Genomic DNA, 16,938 nt, shown 5'->3' on the forward strand with positions numbered 1-16,938 from the left:
TTCCATCCACGTTGCTACAAAAGGCCATATTTCATTCTTTCTCATTGCCACGTAGTACTCCATTGTGTATATAAACCACAACTTCTTTATCCATTCATCAGTTGATGGACATTTAGGCTCTTTCCGTAATTTGGCTACTGTTGAGAGTGCTGCTACAAAAATTGGGGTACAAGTGCCCCTATGCATCAGCACTCCTGTATCCCTGAGTAAATTCCTAGCAGTGCTACTGCTAGGGTAGATTTTTAATTTTTTGAGGAACCTCCACACTGTTTTCCAGAGCGGCTGCATCAGTTTGCATTCCCACCAACAGTGCAAGAGGGTTCCCGTTTCTCCACACCCTCTCCAGCATCTATAGTCCCCTGATTTGTTCATTTTGGCCACTCTGACTGGCATAAGGTGATATCTGAGTGTGGTTTTGATTTGTATTTCCCTGATGAGGAGCGACGTTGAGCATCTTTTCATGTGCCTATTGGCCATCTGGATGTCTTCTTTAGAGAAGTGTATATTCATGTTTTCTGCCATTTCTTCACTGGATTATTTGTTTTTCAGGTGTGGAGTTCGGTGAGTTCTTTATAGATTTTGGATACTAGCCCTTTGTCTGATATGTCATTTGCAAATATCTTTTCCCATTCCATTGGTTGCCTTTTAGTTTTGTTGACTGTTTCCTTTGCAATTGCCTTGGCAATTCTAAATAGTGTGACTGCCAACATGAGGGTGCAGATATCTCTTCAATGTAGTCTTTTTGTTTCTGTCGGATATACACCTAGAAGTGGAATTACCAGATCATTGGGTACTTCTATTTTTAATTTTTTTAGGAATCTGCATACTGCCTTCCACAGTGGTTGAACCAATTTACATTCCCACCAGTGGTGCACAAGGGTTCTCTTTTCTCCACATTCTCTTGGGAATTATCTCTTTTTGACACTACTCATCTAACAGGTGTAAGGTCATATCTCACTGTGGCTTTGATTTGCATTTCCTTGATGATTAGTCATGTTTGAGCACTTTTTCATGTACTTCTTGATCCACTCTATGTCTTCTTTGGAACAATGCCTATTCAGGTCCTCTGCCCATTTTTTATTGGATTATTTGCTTTTCTGCTATTGAGCTGTATGAATTCTTTATATTTTTTTTATATTAACCCATTATCATATATATGACTTGCAAACATTTTTTTTTCCCATTCTGTAGGCTGGCTTTTCATTTCGTTGATGGTTTCTTTTGCTGTGCAGGAGCTCTTTGGTTTAATGTAGTCCCACTCAATCACTTCTCGGCCTTTTGGCTAAGATCAAGTGTGCTGTAATCCCACTCATTTATTTTTTATTTTGTGGCTCATATAGGCTTTTCTTTCACACTATATCCTGTCCCTAGACAATCTCATCACTGAAAACTTTAATTACCATCTCTATGCAGATGACTCATAAAATTCCTAGCGTCAGCCCAGATATATTCCCCAGACTTGAATAACTTTGTGAGTGTCTGATATATTTAATTCATTCTCACAAAGGCACTTAAAATGTGAACATGCCCAATACATGCTTATAATTTTTCCATGTTTCTGCCTTTCCTTCCAGAGCCTCCTCCCAATTATGGCACCATGATCTCCCACGTAACCAAGCTAGAAACCTAGGGGTCATCCTTTATCTCCCTCTCCCCTGTACTCCCACATCTAATCCATCACCAAGTCCTACTCATTTCACTTCTTAAATATGTCTGAGTCAATCCACCCCTACCATCTCCACTGCCCCACCCTAGTTCACGCCACCACTGTTTCTCAGTAAGAGCGCGACAGTGACTTCCTAACTGCTCTCTTCACATCCATCCCTGCCTTTATCCAATTCATCCACCAAACCGCAGTAAGTGACCTTTTAAAAGCAAATATACGAGCTTGCTCTTGAGATTAAAACCTTTATCACAACTCTAAGACACTAGTGTGCTCGTCTTGCCCCTCACTCCAGCACCATGTTCCCCATCCTTGCTGTCTCTGCTTTAGCCACACAGATGTACCATCTGCCTCCTGCCACAGGGCCTTTACACATACCATTCCATCAACCTAGAAGACTCCTCCGCTGCTTTCAGGAGGCTATTCCTACTCATCCTTCAGATCTCGGCTTATGCACCACTTCTTCAAGGAAGCTTTCATAACTCCAGACCGGGCCAAATTGCTAAGTACCTGTACTCTTCAAGCACCATACACATTCCTTCATAACACTTCAGACTGCTAATGTGGCATTACTTTGTATGACTACTTGTTTAATGTTTTCTTCCTTCACTACCCTAAGTTCTAGCAGACAAAGATAATTTATGTTTTTGCTCACCACTGTATCACCACTGCCTCTATGATACCTGACACACAGTAAAGTCTCAACTGTGTTGAATGAGAAAATGACCTAACTCTAAAACCATGGTTACAACTAGAGAATTAATATTAAAACCAGCAACACTACCACTGCCATCCATAAAATGCCTAGTTGATGAATAAATACAATAATATTTGATTAAAAAAAAAACTTCAGGTGTTTAATAACAGAAAGAAGCTCTACACTATGTGCTCCAGATGTGCAGTGTATCAAAATGATACAAACATATCACATCAGCAATTTTATCTTGCAGAAGTGAAGTCAAAGTTGTCCAGGAAATATGTGCACTGCTCATTCTTACTGATCTGAAAATGATAACAAAGTTTCAGCTAGTGTTCTCGGGGCTAATATAGAAACTTAGGTAATATTTAATAATCCAAGAAAGACCTAAAATATTATCTAACCCAGCTTTCCAACATTGCCAATAAAGTTTCACTTAAACATGGTGGTCATTGTTTGTTTTGTTTTGTTTTGTTTTGTTCTGTTTTCCTAACTTCAGGGCAGAGTTCTCAATAAGAGAAGACATTAAACCTGCTAAATATAGTTACTCAAAATAAATGACCAAAAATTCCCCCACAGATTCACTAAGATGCCCAAATTATAGGTGTTTCTTGAAAGGATTTTAGATCCTGCTAGATTGATGTGAATTTCCCGTCACTTACTATTTATCAGAGTCTTGATGTTTTAATATTTCTCAGTAGACTATTCAATTCAGAAATCCAAGGAACAGTAACTTGAGTTTATAAAGGGGCTATTATTATTGGTAGAGTTTTTGTAGAATAACTTATGAAATGTGACCACCATCGAAAACATAAAAGGGGCGCCTGAGTGGCTCAGTCGGTTAAGCATCTGACTCTTGGTTTCAGTTCAGGTTATGATCTCATGGTTCATGAGTTCGAGCCCCACATTGGGCTCAGCACTGATGGTGTGGAGCTTGCTTGGTATTCTCTCTCTCCCTCTCTCTCTCTCTCTCTCTCTCTCTCTGTGCCCCTCCCCTTCTCATGCTCTCTCTCTCAAAATAAACAAATAAATAAATAAATAATCTTAAAACAAAACAACAAAAAAAGAGTATCTAAAAATGAGTCTGGATTAAATATTAAAAGCAAATTTCTATACAATCATTCATCATTGTAATATTTATTAACATACAGATTTAATGAAATATAATAAAAAAATACTGGAATAATTGAAAACACTGTTATTGGGGTACCTGGGTGGCTCAATTGGTTAAGCATCCGACTTGGGCTCAGGTCATAATCTCACAGTCTGTGAGTTCAAGCCCCGTGTCAGGCTCTGTGCTGATGGCTTCAGATTCTATGTCTCCCTCTCTCTGTCTCTCTGCCTCTCTCTCTCTTTCCCCCACCCCCTCAAAAAGTAATAAACATTAAAAAATTTAAAAAAAAGAAAACACTATTATTAGTGCTATAAAATTCAAACATGCCTTCCCCTAAGAGTAAGATTTTAAATATATATAAATGAGAGCGAAACAGGCTAGCATTGCAGCTGCCCTTACCTGGGCACCCAGGTCATTGTAGAGAATCTTCAGCGAAGTCAACTGCTCATCCATCCCCTTGGGGTTGTCAGTTTGTTGCTTCTGGACAATGTGCCTTCCTGTTTTGATTACAGTCTCCACTTCAAGCTTGACTTCACTCAATGTTTTATAGAGTTTCTTTAAAAGAGAGCAAGGCACATTTTACACACTGTGGTGAAAAGTTGCTAATTGGAAACATTTCAAAACACAGCTTCCACAGATTGACAGCTACAAAGTAACTATGGAGATCAAAGGGCTTTATCTGCCTCAGATTTGGTTCAAAGGAGGAGAGAAATGAAATCAAGGTTGTATTATCTTTTTAAAATCAGATAAGAAAATAAACTAATAGAGATTATACTTATTTAAAAAACGTCAAATGTGTGTTTTCTAGGTTCATGAAAGTACTGAATAATAAAAACATTTTTCCTGCATAAAATGGAAAAATATTAAGACTAAAACCTGAATGTCTATCATTTCTTAAATTACATTTTTAAAAATCATAAATGCTCTTACTAGAATGAAGCTGACACTGGCCATATTTCTGGCTGTTGACAATGGAAGTAGTAACATTAACTTTTTTTCTTAAAATTCTCTGAAGTACCAGTCTACCACAATAAGCATGCATTACTTATATGATGAAAAGATGTATAAAACTTCAATATAGCCAAGAGGTATGTAACTTTAAGAAACTGGAGTGATGTAGGTCAAATTCAGAGGCCTCCTCATCCTAGTCACTTGAAACTAAAAACTTTTACCTGGGCAAGTTCTCTTGTTTTTCTCACTCATGATCTTGACCTGAAACATCTCACATGGCATTGTCACATAGTAACAGACCAGTGGACTGAGTTACATAAGGTCAAGGACAAGGCTTGCTCTTTTGCTCTCTATATCTCATTAAATAAATAAATGCTTACATGTATACTCACAACAGACACACACCCGTACTTATACGCACGCACACACACACACACACACACACACACACACACACACATTTATCCTATTTGTTCATCCTTCCACACATTTCAGTTTTCGAGTATGCAAACCTGCAGTGTGCAATACACATGGAGAAAGCAATTTTGAAACGCACAAACTCCCCCAGACTTTTGTCTTAACCGGGGTCATCTTAAGCCTCCTCATGACTCTCCTAAGGAGAAGACTAATTCTAAGATTGTGTACACTTAGCCACATTATTTTTAAATTTCTATTCAACTGAGTTATAAAGTTCTAGACTAAAATAGTAATAACACCTTATAAATAATTTCTTGTCTTACATCTTAGGCTTAAACGTCAATTTAAAATTCTACTTTCCTAGAGAATGTTTTTTTTTATGTTATAATATTCCTGACATCCATTCTCAGTATAATTTTGTCTTTCATATTTTAGGCTTAAACTTTGTAAGTTAAAATTTAAAGTTTGACTTTCCTTAAAAATGATTTTCTTTTACATTGTAATATTCCTAACATCTATTCTAAGTATGGTTCTTCTAGCTGACTCAAATTTATCCTTTAGAATTTAGCTTATTCGTCACATTCTGCCAAAACCTTCCCTAACTTCATACTCTGATTAAGATGTGTTTCCCTTGTTTTTTTAAATCATGTTATATGCATGTCTATTCTAGCTTCTCTTGTTACATTGTGATAATTGATTTTACTTTCTCCTACCTATCTGTGTTATCTCTTTTAATTTCTTTGAAGGACAGGACCACACTTCTTATTTTTAACCTGTTTTTCACCATCACTCTGTATTCTTAGCTCAATATAGACTAGCAATTATTAATAAACCATGTATGTAAGCACTAGGTGAAGCCATAAGAGCAGATGGAAAACCCAGTGGACACATTATCCACCGATGACCTCACCATACACTTGTCCAGATGGTTCTGTATGACATCAGGATCCACATCCTTCACATCCAGAACATGAAGCTCTGCTTTCACACAATCCAGGATACGCTTGCAATCAAGCATGCGCTGTTCAAAGTTAGCAGGCTTCTGGAAAAGCTGGAACTTTGTGGACACCTCTCGAAGTTTCCTCTGTTTGCATAAATGGACATAATAAGCAATTTGCATCAGAACGGCAATCTGTCTCAGCAGACGGTATTAGCACAACACATACTGCTGAAAAGCTGTAGGAAAGAGCTGCAAGACAAACATTCCTTAAAGGAACTGAGTGAGGCTTCCCAATCACCTGAGTGAACTCCACAGCCCACTGTCCCGAATTACTTGACAGTGTAGAGGCTGAAGATATAATAAAAGGCGAAGCTGGCCTCGCTGGAATTAAAGCTTCACAAATTTTCTCACCTGTTTGAAAACTGTAGTTCAGGAGCCTAAAACTCAGAGTGCCCTTGACCACAAGCTCAGAGTCCCGGTCAATGTCACCTCCATCACTAATGGACTCTCAGCAGTGCTCCATCGCGGGCTCTCAGCCAGCCCAGTGCACCAGCCACACCAGAACCGACAGAGGCTTGCGTTCATGGAAAAATCTATACAAAGATAACTTCTAAATCTAGCTTGCTCTCTCTTCTCAACTCAACTATAAAATCAGATTCAATATTTTGTTTCTGCTGCCCTTCCGGGGATACAATGCACCTCCAATACGTCACTCCCATGCCACTGTTTACGTCATAAACAAAGGAGACCAAGGGCATCCAAGTAATCAGCTCTTTCCAATTTTTCTTTACGGCCAACACATCAAAAAGTGGAGAGAAGCTGCCTGCCCTCTTCACCTGGAGCACATCCATCTGACTTCCTCCCCTGGCGTTCCTGCCTTCTGGGGACGTCGGAGGCTGGGAACGTGCATTTTTTCTCAACTCCTCCAGAGTTAACTCATGGGCCGAGATCTCTGCTTGGATTTTCTACAAAGAGATTAGAAAGGGGAGAATGCCTTTTTTTTTATTAAAAGTCCCATAGAGTCACACAGTACATAAGAATATGCTGACCCCTATATAGGCTTTAGTAAGTTTAATAGTAACACAGGCCCCCTGAATTGCAGGACTACCGTGGGGGGACACACACTAAGGTCTTCGCATTTGTCACTTCTAGTGTTCACCACTTATTTATAAAGAAGGAATTTTCCAACTTCATAACTATAATTTTACAATGATGATCATGTGCCAGGGTCTCACACAGAGACCAAAAGAACTCCAGAACCCAATCCTGCTCCGTGAGGAAGGTCAGCCTCTCTCACTGACTCGGTCTGGAACGGCAAGGGGGGCCAGTTCTCTCTCAGGTGAGGAAACAGTTACACATGCCTTTTTTATGACTCAAAAGCCCTCAAATCCACAGCAGTACCTGAGCTTCCTGAGGAACCTGGAAGGCATCTATCCTGTCAGTCAAGTACGTTGTGAGCTGTTGGTCCAGCTCCCCTAAGCTCTCCTGCAAGACCTGAAGCATGTGGTCAGTTTCCCGCAGGACCTGGAGTTGCTTTTCCAAGGAAATCTGCTTGCTCTCTGCCTACACAGGGGAAAAATTGAATCATTAGTCACTCAGCACAAAGATAAAGAGCTGAATATAAGGAAACCCTTATGTTCTGGCCACCAAGAATAGAAAGAGACTATGAAAGCCCTAGTGTAAAACTCTGGCCTACATTTTAAATAAATAATAACTAGCAATGATAACGGTGAAAAGATTCTTCTAGTAACTGATCCATCTTACAGTGAATTATTAATTTTTACTTCTTTCTATATACAATGATAAAGCATAAAAATGCTCTTGAGGGCACTAGGCTAAGTGAAATGAGTCAGAGAAAAACAAATAGCATGCGATCGCACTTATATGTGGAATCTAAAACAAACAAAAAACCAGCACGTAGATACAAGAACAGATTGGTAGTGCTAAGAGCATAGATCTTAAAAGTTCTCATCACACAAAAAAAATTGGGACTATGTAAGATGAGGGATGTTAGCTAAACTTATTGTGGTGATTATGTCACAATGTATATAAATATCAAATCATTATGTTGTGCACCAGAAAGTAATATAATATTTCAATTATACCTCAATAAAAAAAGAAAGAAAGTAAAGATATCCCACATAACACATTAAACAGAGAACAAAAATGTCACTTATTACAAATTTAGGGCATTTTTAGGAATCCTCAATAAGCCTACCAATAACAGTATAAAATAGAGCAAGAATGTCTATCAGTAGAATGAATATATAAATCTCTTTTTGTCCAAAGTGTCAAGTTCTACAGATTTACACATATGTTGAACCACTGTCTACTGCACTTTTGGAGTAAGCTTGATGCTATTCATAACCTAAGCATCAATCATTATTATTTAGTATGTGTTCAAAAGCAGGTAATATCCATCCAAACCTCCTATAAAGAAACAATCTCTTTTCTCTACTTACTGATATGAACATGGATGTTGTGATACATTCTGGATAGGTGTCTAAGGGATTAGGGCATTTTATAATAGCAAATTATGTCAAACGTGGATGGTCCTAATATTTACTAGTATAATGTGAGTTATAATACTTATGGCTATAACATGATCCTCAAAGGAAATTAAATAGTCCGTAAGTAGAAACAATCTCAAAGACAGATTTTTTAATCGTCAAGTTCTGCTTCCCTTGAAGTATTAGGTCTACTCTTCGCCACTTGGTATTTTAAAGCCATAAACACTTCTATTAATGTTGGTTATCAACTCTTCCTCTTGGTATAAGTTCTTGAGGTGAGCTCTATATCGTAACACCTAATCAACACCCCTGCATGTCCCAATTCTTACCAAGTGACTCAGTTCTTCGTATCGACTATTAAAAGCCTCCAGTTTCTCACTGATTATATCATCAAGAATCCCTCCATCAATCAGAGTCTGGCCAAGTTCTCGAATCTGAGTGCGATTATCTGCTGGATGTCGCAAAACAGATTCCAGAGACTAGACGGGAGAAGAAAAAACACACGCATTTACTGAGGCAAAATATACCAAGCATCTTAAAATGTCTACTTTTTTAAACAAGTAATTCCATTCTCTAGAAATCTATGTAAAGAGGAAGATTAAAAATGAGGCAGATGATTACATAAATATCCATCATGGTATTAATAAACATGTGAAGTTGAAAATTCAGTATGAATGATGATCCATGTTACTTTAATTGCATAAAAATAATTTCAGTAATTATTAATTACATGGGTAAAAGTTCATGGTGTGATGCAAAGTTTAAAAACAGAAGATAATACCATACAAGCAAAATTATCTCAAATTGTTATTGATTATATTGCTAAAGCAGGTACTCATTTTTCTACAACATACACAGAAAGCTAGATGCTCTTTTATGTACCCACTTTATATACATAAATCTAATTAGTTATATGGGCTAAATATCATTCCCATATTACAATGGGAAAACTGAAGCTCACAGAGGTTAAGTACAAAAACACACAGTAAAAAGACCTTAGGTTCCAATGTTATGACGCTATAGGGTTTTATCCATTACTACAATGTACTGCCTTCCAGGGTGGATAGATTTTCAAAAACAAATAATTAGGAAGAAATATGCCAAAATGTTTAAAAATGCCTATCTTGTTTTACATATCTCTCCATTTTCTTTATTTCTAGAATGCAGGTGTTTTAATTCTCATATTAGGAAAATATGTTACGTCTTTTAAAGTTTACTTATTTTGAGAGAGAGAGAGTGCGTGCCTGTGCATGCCAGCAGGGCAGGGGCAGACAGAGGGATAGAGAGAGAATCCCAAACAGGCTCCACACTGTCCATCCAGAGCCTAATGCGGGGCTTGAACTCACAAAATCATGAGATCATGACCTGAGCTGAAATCAAGAGTCGGACCCTTAACTGACTGAGCCACTCAGGTGCCCCAGGAAAATCGTTTTCAAAGTACGCTTTCCATGTTTTTTTTTACTCTCTCCATCTCTCACTCTGCTATTTTATTTGAGAATCAATCTTTTTTTCTCCAGCAAGCAAGCAAGCATCTGGCTCTTGGACTTTAGGTACCACATTTGACTTATTTCTGACCTTCAGTCCAGTCACCCACTCAATTACCACACTGTGTCCCTTCAGTTTTAAAAGGAAAAATACCTTCTTCCTCTTCTTTTATTTTAGGCAAAGCTACCCTCTTCACATTTTAATCCACTGAAGAAATAGTTATTAAGTTATCGTGTGTCACACACTGTGCTGGTAACTTGGGAACAATGAAAAAGCAGGCACATTTCTTGGTCTCATAGAGCTCAAGCCTAGGCCTGGGGACAACCTCCTAGGACAGGATCCCAGGCCTCACATACTGACCCCTCTAACCTGTCCCCAGCTTTTCACGTCTAAAGAGTACAGAGCAAGAGCCATTGAAAACACCGTGGTTGCCACTGTCCAATGAGCAAAAATAACTTCATGAAGAAACAAGAGAACAATTATCCTAATAACATGAGGCAGAGTTTTACCCGGAGACTGGCAAAAACAAGCTGGAAAATCATTAGGGTGTTTACTAAATGTACTAATGTCTAAATGTACTAATTATCAAACAGCTAACCACCCCACGAGGCTGAGTTCATGGCTCACCGTAATCTTAATATACATGATTGTATAAATACTTCAGACGACAGAAGTCACACTGAACGCTACCAAGAAAGCCGATGTGTTTGTCCACAGAAAGAGCCATGTTCCTCATGTGAATGCTCATTTGGCCTCATGGCAACAAAGAGAACCACCACCCATAACACAGGTTCCCACCTCCAGTGCTTCATTGACGGCATCTGTCTTCTCGGGCAGTGCCTCTGTGCTCTTCATCCGCTCCTCCAAAGTGCTCAGCCAAGTGGTCTCCAGATCCAAATAGTGAAGCAGTTCAATCCAGCAAGACCATACCTCCTGCAGTGGGCAGGAAAAAAGTTAAATTGTGTAAGAAGTCATTGAAATAAGCAATGTATCTCTAGATACATCTTTAGGAACTGATGAACATGGAATTTCAAATAAGTGAAAAGAAATAAGATTCTTCAACAAATCATATTAGGCCAGTTGGGGGGGGAGGGGGTCGTGGGACAAAGAGAAATGGGTTGCCTCCCTCTGTACGCTAAAAAAGAATTCCAAGGATCTGTTCAAATGCCAAAAATAAAACTATATAATTAGTAGAAGAAACCAGGAGGGAAACATTATTAGTTTGGGGTTTTTTTTTAATAGTGAAAAGAAATAAGATTCTTCAACAAATCGTATTAGACCAGTTGGGAGGGGAGGGGGTCATGGGACAAAGAGAAATGGGTTGCCTCCCTCTGTACACTAAAAAAAATTCCAAGGATCTGTTCAAATGCCAAAAATAAAACTATATAATTAGTAGGAGAAACCAGGAGGGAAACATTATTAGTTTGGGGTTTTTTTAAATAGAAAAGTAAGAAGTACTCATAACTGCAACACTTTTTAATAATTATAGAGGAAATTAGAACTCTCTGAGGTCTATGCTATTCCAACTCAGAGCTAACAGATATAACAATCTGCAGTATACTCTTTCCTATTTTCTCCTAAATTCATATGTATGTGTCTATATATGAAGAGAGTCACATCTGAATCAAATGGGTTATACTGTCTCACTATATTAGTTACAATCATTTATTCCCCATTCCTATGGGGAATTTGGGGGGCAGGGGGATAAACTTACACTCCATTTTCTAGAAGCAAAATTATGAGAGGAAGTGCCCCTTCATCTATAGGAAGAGCCTATTTAATTGATAAATTTAGGAGAAAGAGTTCCGCAGGGAGCCTCCTGAGTGGATTCTCTTTCAGACCCACTAAGAGAAAGCATATTCCAGCGCGTGCTCCCCAGGGGGTGTGTTTACCAAGTCAGGGGACAGCGAGTTTTTCTATAAAAAGCCAGACAGTAAATATTTTAGGTTTCACAGGCCACATTCAGTCTCTGTCACAGACTCTTTTTTGTTTATTGTATGTGTGTTGTTTTGGTTTTTGAACCACCCTTTTAAAAATATATAAACCATTTTTAGTTCACAAGCCATACAGAAAAAGGCCACAAACCAGATTTAATCCCAAGTCTGTAATTTACCAACCCCTGGCTAAGACTATAAAATGGAAAAGAGGTGTCTAGTCCCCTAATTTTTACAGACAGAAAGCAGACTGAGATCTACTTCGCTGCCAGCAGAACCCTATTTCTGGGGCACCTATTTCTGGGTGGCTCAGTCAGTTAAGCATCCGACTTGGGCTCAAGTCATGATCTCACGGTTCATGGGTTCGAGCCCCGCATAGGGCTCTGTGCTGACAGCTCAGAGCCTGGAGCCTACTTTGGATTCTGTGTCTCTCTCTCTCTGCCCCTCCCCTGCTTGCTTGCTCTCTCTCTCAAATAAATAAACATTTAAAAAGTTTTTTTAAAAGAACCCTATTTCTTATGGGGGGAAAAAAAGATGGCTCCCAGAGAGGCACTCCCAAGAAGCCACTGGGCCCTATTCAAGCAACGGCTCCTGCCCCTGAAGTGGGGCACGGGCTACACACATGTGCCTGGCTGGATTCCAGAATCACTGTTATTAAATTTTGAGTCACCGTTACCAGTGACAGTTATTTACCTTCTATTCCCCAGTGGAAGTGTCCACTGAGATTTTTCTGAGCCCATCCTTGCCATTGTATGTTGGGTATATGGGAAGCAGGTAACTTGTCTTTTTCGTGCCTAGGTCACCAGATCCAGAGGCATTGCTCCCACACACCTGCACCTGAAGAAACTGCTCCAAGGAGCCACATCTGCATGTGGACCTGATGTGGATCACAAGACAGTGGATTCTGAGCTTGTGCTGTACTGGATAAGACTTTGGGAGTCCCTGAGAGTCTAAGTGCATTTTGCATTAGCGAAGAATGTAACTAATGTATGGCCAGAGACTAATGATAGACTAATGATAACCATGGCAGACTAATGATAACCACACAGTTTTTGCTGCTACTCCCATTAAGTGGTGACATTGTTTTCTCCTCCCCTAGGATGTGGGTTGGCCTTGCAACCTGCTTAGAACAAAAGAATGTTCCACAGGTGATGCTCTACCAAACTGCAGACCTAGCCTCTCAGGGGACTAGCAGCTTCTGCTCTCTCCCTCTTAAAAACCAGCTGCCCAGTGCCCAGAAGCCATAAAACAGGCCATGTGGAGAAAGACCTGCAGGAGGAGAGGCCATCGTGAATGCCCCAGCGGAGCTCCCAGTTGAACACAGCTATCCGAGTGAGCTCTCCCTATACCACATAGGTATAGGAGCAGAAGGGCCATTCAGTTGGGCCAAATCAGCCCACAGCATCATAAATAATAAAATAATAAATTGTCATTTTGGGGGGCACCTGGGTGGCTCAGTTGGTTGAGTGTCGACTTTTGCTCAGGTCATGATCTCGTGACCCATGAGTTCGAGCCCTGCATTGGGCTCTGTGCTGACAGCCTAGAACCTGGAGCCTGCTTCGGATTCTGAGTCTCCCTCTCTCTCCCTTTCCCCCACCTCACTCTGTCTCTCTCTCTCAAAATGAATTAAACATTAAAAACATTAAAAAAATTTTTTTTCTGAATAAATGGTTGTTTTTATAAAGCTCTATATATCAGTGAGGTGTGTTACAGAGCAAGTGATAACATAAGTGTATATATTAAACATATAAACACATGGATGAGAAGAATGTATACTAACTCCGGGATGATGATTACTTAAAGACAGGGATTGAGAGACATGAGATGGGATAGAAAGAAGGAAATATAGTCTGAATGCTAATTTGCTTTATTTTAAAAACAAGATCTGGAAAGATAGGGTAAAATGTTAACATTAATATCTGAAGGATATGTAAACAGGTATTAATAGTATTACCTGTACTTTTCTAGAAGTTTGAAATATCTCATGATTTAAAAAATATGTTAAGGAATCTAAAAATAATCAAGGTAATAATGTTGGACTCTGCCGAAGAAAAGCATTCTTATCCAAACTTTGGATTCTGGACTATTTCTGCCCAGACCCCTTAGTCATCTTGGACATCATTTTTAGAGCATTTCAATTTTTAAGCTTTATTTCCATCTTTTCATCTTCCCCTTTAAAGATATCAAGGCCTCATCTTTTCTCTCTTATCATTTTTCCTGGCATTTTTCCTTCTCTTCTCTCAAAATAATTCTCTCAAACTAATCCCAAAGTAATTCTCAAAGCAATTCCAAATTCTCAACATACGTATTTTATTCCTCATTCTCAAATTGTCACCTTTGGGTCATAAACACAATGTGAAGAAATGACACAGAATACCTGGTGGTCTTTTGTTAGCTTAGGATAACTTGGGGACTTCACTCATTATTTAAATATATTATGAGTTGTTATTTTGCCTATAAATAAACAGGAAAGCAAAAACATGGACAAAACTACGGTAAAATTCAAGTCCAAGATCATCCACTAGGACTCAAGATTGGGCATACATAACATTACATATTATGTTTACAGAATTTTAAATTTTAAATTCTCAATTGAGTGACCTCAGGTATTTTATGTTAGATAATACAGTTGACCTTTAGACAACACAGGTTTGAACCGCATGAATCAATTTATACATGGATTTCTTACAGCACAGTACTATAAATGTATTTTCTCTTATGATTTTCTTAATAACATTTTCTCTTCTCTAGCTTACTTTATTGTAAGAATATAGTATATGATATATGTAACATACAAAACATGTGCTAATCACTGATGTTGTCAGTAAGAATTCTGGTCAACAGCAGGCTATTAGTAGTTAAGTTTTGGGGAGTCAAAAGTATATATAGATATTCAACTGTGTGAGGTTGGGGGGTCAGTGCTCCTAACCCCCACACTCTCTAAGGGTCAACCGTGTATTAATATTACAGAGTGAGGTTTTATTTGACTTGAAGTTTTCTTATTAACCATCCTGAATTATACATATTTATCTTAGCACAAAACAGATTCAGAAAAAGCAAGAAGTGAGTGAATTTAGTTTAAATATCACAGCTGTGATTGTTTACCATTTTAGGATTTACTACAATACAATCATTTGTTTTAGGCTTAAGTTAAATTTAATTTTTATAAATCAAAACGCTTACATCTTTTCAGTAAAATGCAAGAAAAGTCACACTGATATAAAAACAAGCAAGCAAAACCTTAATTTTATTTAAAAAAAAATTAATAGAATCATCTTCAACCAATGGCAAGAGTTATAAAATAGTCCAGCAAAATACCAGCACATTCAAGTTCTTCTTTCTGTCAGGTGACTCTCTAACTTCAGACACCCAGTTGAAATGAAATAAAAAAAAAAAAAACCCTCAATTCATCTCTGTGTACTGACCAGGCAAAACAAAAGAAAGGCTCACAGTACATTGTTCTAGAATGTTAGAAATTGGAACAGACCCTACAGATCATCTGAAATATGAAAACCTTGATTTCACATATAAAAAAAGGAAAGTCTAAATATATGAAATAACTTTCCCAAGAACCTTCTACTAACTGAAGGCAGATCATGGTTTCCTATTTCTTTTTTTTAATCCCAGTTTCCTTTTTATCAACTGTTATCCAGGAATGACTTTTCCTTTATGATCCGGTATTGGAAAAGAAAAATAGAGCTTTTTAGTTTTTTCCAAGATATGGAAATGGTCAGTAAATTACAGAGTTTGATCTCAAAAACATCACTGATTAACATACCTCTAGCGTGTGGCACTTTCCTCGAATTCTGTTACACAGAAGTTGGTAATTCTCCAGCACAACTTTAAGCTCAGATGTCAGTTCCTGGCCACCAGAGGGCACCTTTGCAGCTAGTAACTTGATATTGTCCTTGAGGATCTTCACTCTCACCTCCTTCTGCAACACATCCTCTTTTGCCCTCTGTTCCAAGAAAGGATGAACTTGAAACTGTGTCCCTTTCTCAGTCACCAATTTCTTTCCTTTTTCAAAGATAACTAAACCAAAATTAAAATGCCGACATGATTCTAACGACCTAATTGGAACATTATTTAGGTAATCATTCCAGAGAGTGCTTTTGAAATAAGAAGGCTAACTGTAAGATTTATAAAAAATAAAAATAAAAATAAAAAGCAATGTTAACACACCTAAGTCACGCTCAGTTATGTTTGCCAACAGGAGGTATTTTCAAAGTCTGGGCCCATGATAAGAATCCAAGTGAGCTCATTTTAACACTGGAAGTCTGAGCATACTAAACTGAGTGAGATAAATAAATTTTCACAAAAACTAAGGTGCACCATAGTAGAGGTATCATTTAAAAATAATTTAAACATATTTCTTTTCTCCTGGAACAGAGGTTTATCTATGCTTCTGATAATTAACAGCATTTCAAGAGTGATAGAAGTTATACTAGGAGGATCTAATCTAGAAATAGCTTCTTTCCTGACTATCCCTCTAGGCTGGCGATGAAGTCTCACATTTAGGAAAATCAACCTAAAATGCCTTTCACTTCCCCTTTTAGCTTTCTTTACTACTAAATGGTTTTAAATTTCCCTCAGTTGCAAGTAAAGTAATTAATTACATGTAGTGGTTTTAAAATTCTAACAGTCGTTAGAATAAAAATAGATGGAACGTTGCCCAATCAAGGGTTAAAAACTTATTTCTCTAAGCTTTCATCCCTAGTGACTTTGAAATACCACAGAACTGCAATGCCAATAATGTAAAGAAAATAAATAAGACCATTCTTAACCTGGTAGGCTACCTTTAAAAAATCTTATATACTGAATATTTAAAAAGCTTTCCAAAAAAAGTACACTAAAAAAAATGCTTCAGTGAAAATAACCACATACAAGAACAGTCAAAGTCCCTTATTGTATTTGCTTTGATTCATATTCAATAATGCACTCATGAAATATAATCCTTTTTTAAAATATCTGCACAGAGATTTTTGCTTTAGTTATACTTTTAGGCAAGTTAAATTTGGCATAAAACAGTCAATGTGTGGCTTACTCTTATTTTTTTTTAAAATAGCCTTTAAGACTCTATCTCCTTTGGCGTGATCACTGAAGGACACTTGAAGCAATGTTAGAAATTTGGGAATGATGCCCAGTTCTTTTACTATACAAAAAAAAGAAGAAGAAGAAAGAAAGTGTTCAAGACTAATGACACAGGAATCTAAGTTTACAGGAAATA

General features: G+C 37.9%; 1 protein-coding gene across 10 annotated transcripts in view; it reads right to left on the reverse strand.

Annotated features, from left to right (window-relative positions):
- Positions 1-16,938, reverse strand: part of UTRN (utrophin) — a 511,459-nt gene that overhangs the window by 312,816 nt on the left and 181,705 nt on the right. For all 10 annotated transcript variants that reach the window (XM_053222143.1, XM_053222139.1, XM_053222141.1 and 7 more), the window contains 7 exons: positions 15,490-15,669; positions 10,576-10,710; positions 8,622-8,771; positions 7,184-7,345; positions 6,619-6,747; positions 5,753-5,926; positions 3,874-4,029 (listed from right to left, as the gene is read on the reverse strand). In XM_053222143.1, coding sequence (XP_053078118.1) covers positions 3,874-4,029; positions 5,753-5,926; positions 6,619-6,747; positions 7,184-7,345; positions 8,622-8,771; positions 10,576-10,710; positions 15,490-15,669 — 1,086 coding nt within the window. The remainder of the gene's footprint in view (positions 1-3,873; positions 4,030-5,752; positions 5,927-6,618; positions 6,748-7,183; positions 7,346-8,621; positions 8,772-10,575; positions 10,711-15,489; positions 15,670-16,938) is intronic.

Source organism: Acinonyx jubatus, chromosome B2 (genome assembly GCF_027475565.1).
Source record: "Acinonyx jubatus isolate Ajub_Pintada_27869175 chromosome B2, VMU_Ajub_asm_v1.0, whole genome shotgun sequence".
NCBI classification, from domain to species: domain Eukaryota; kingdom Metazoa; phylum Chordata; class Mammalia; order Carnivora; family Felidae; genus Acinonyx; species Acinonyx jubatus.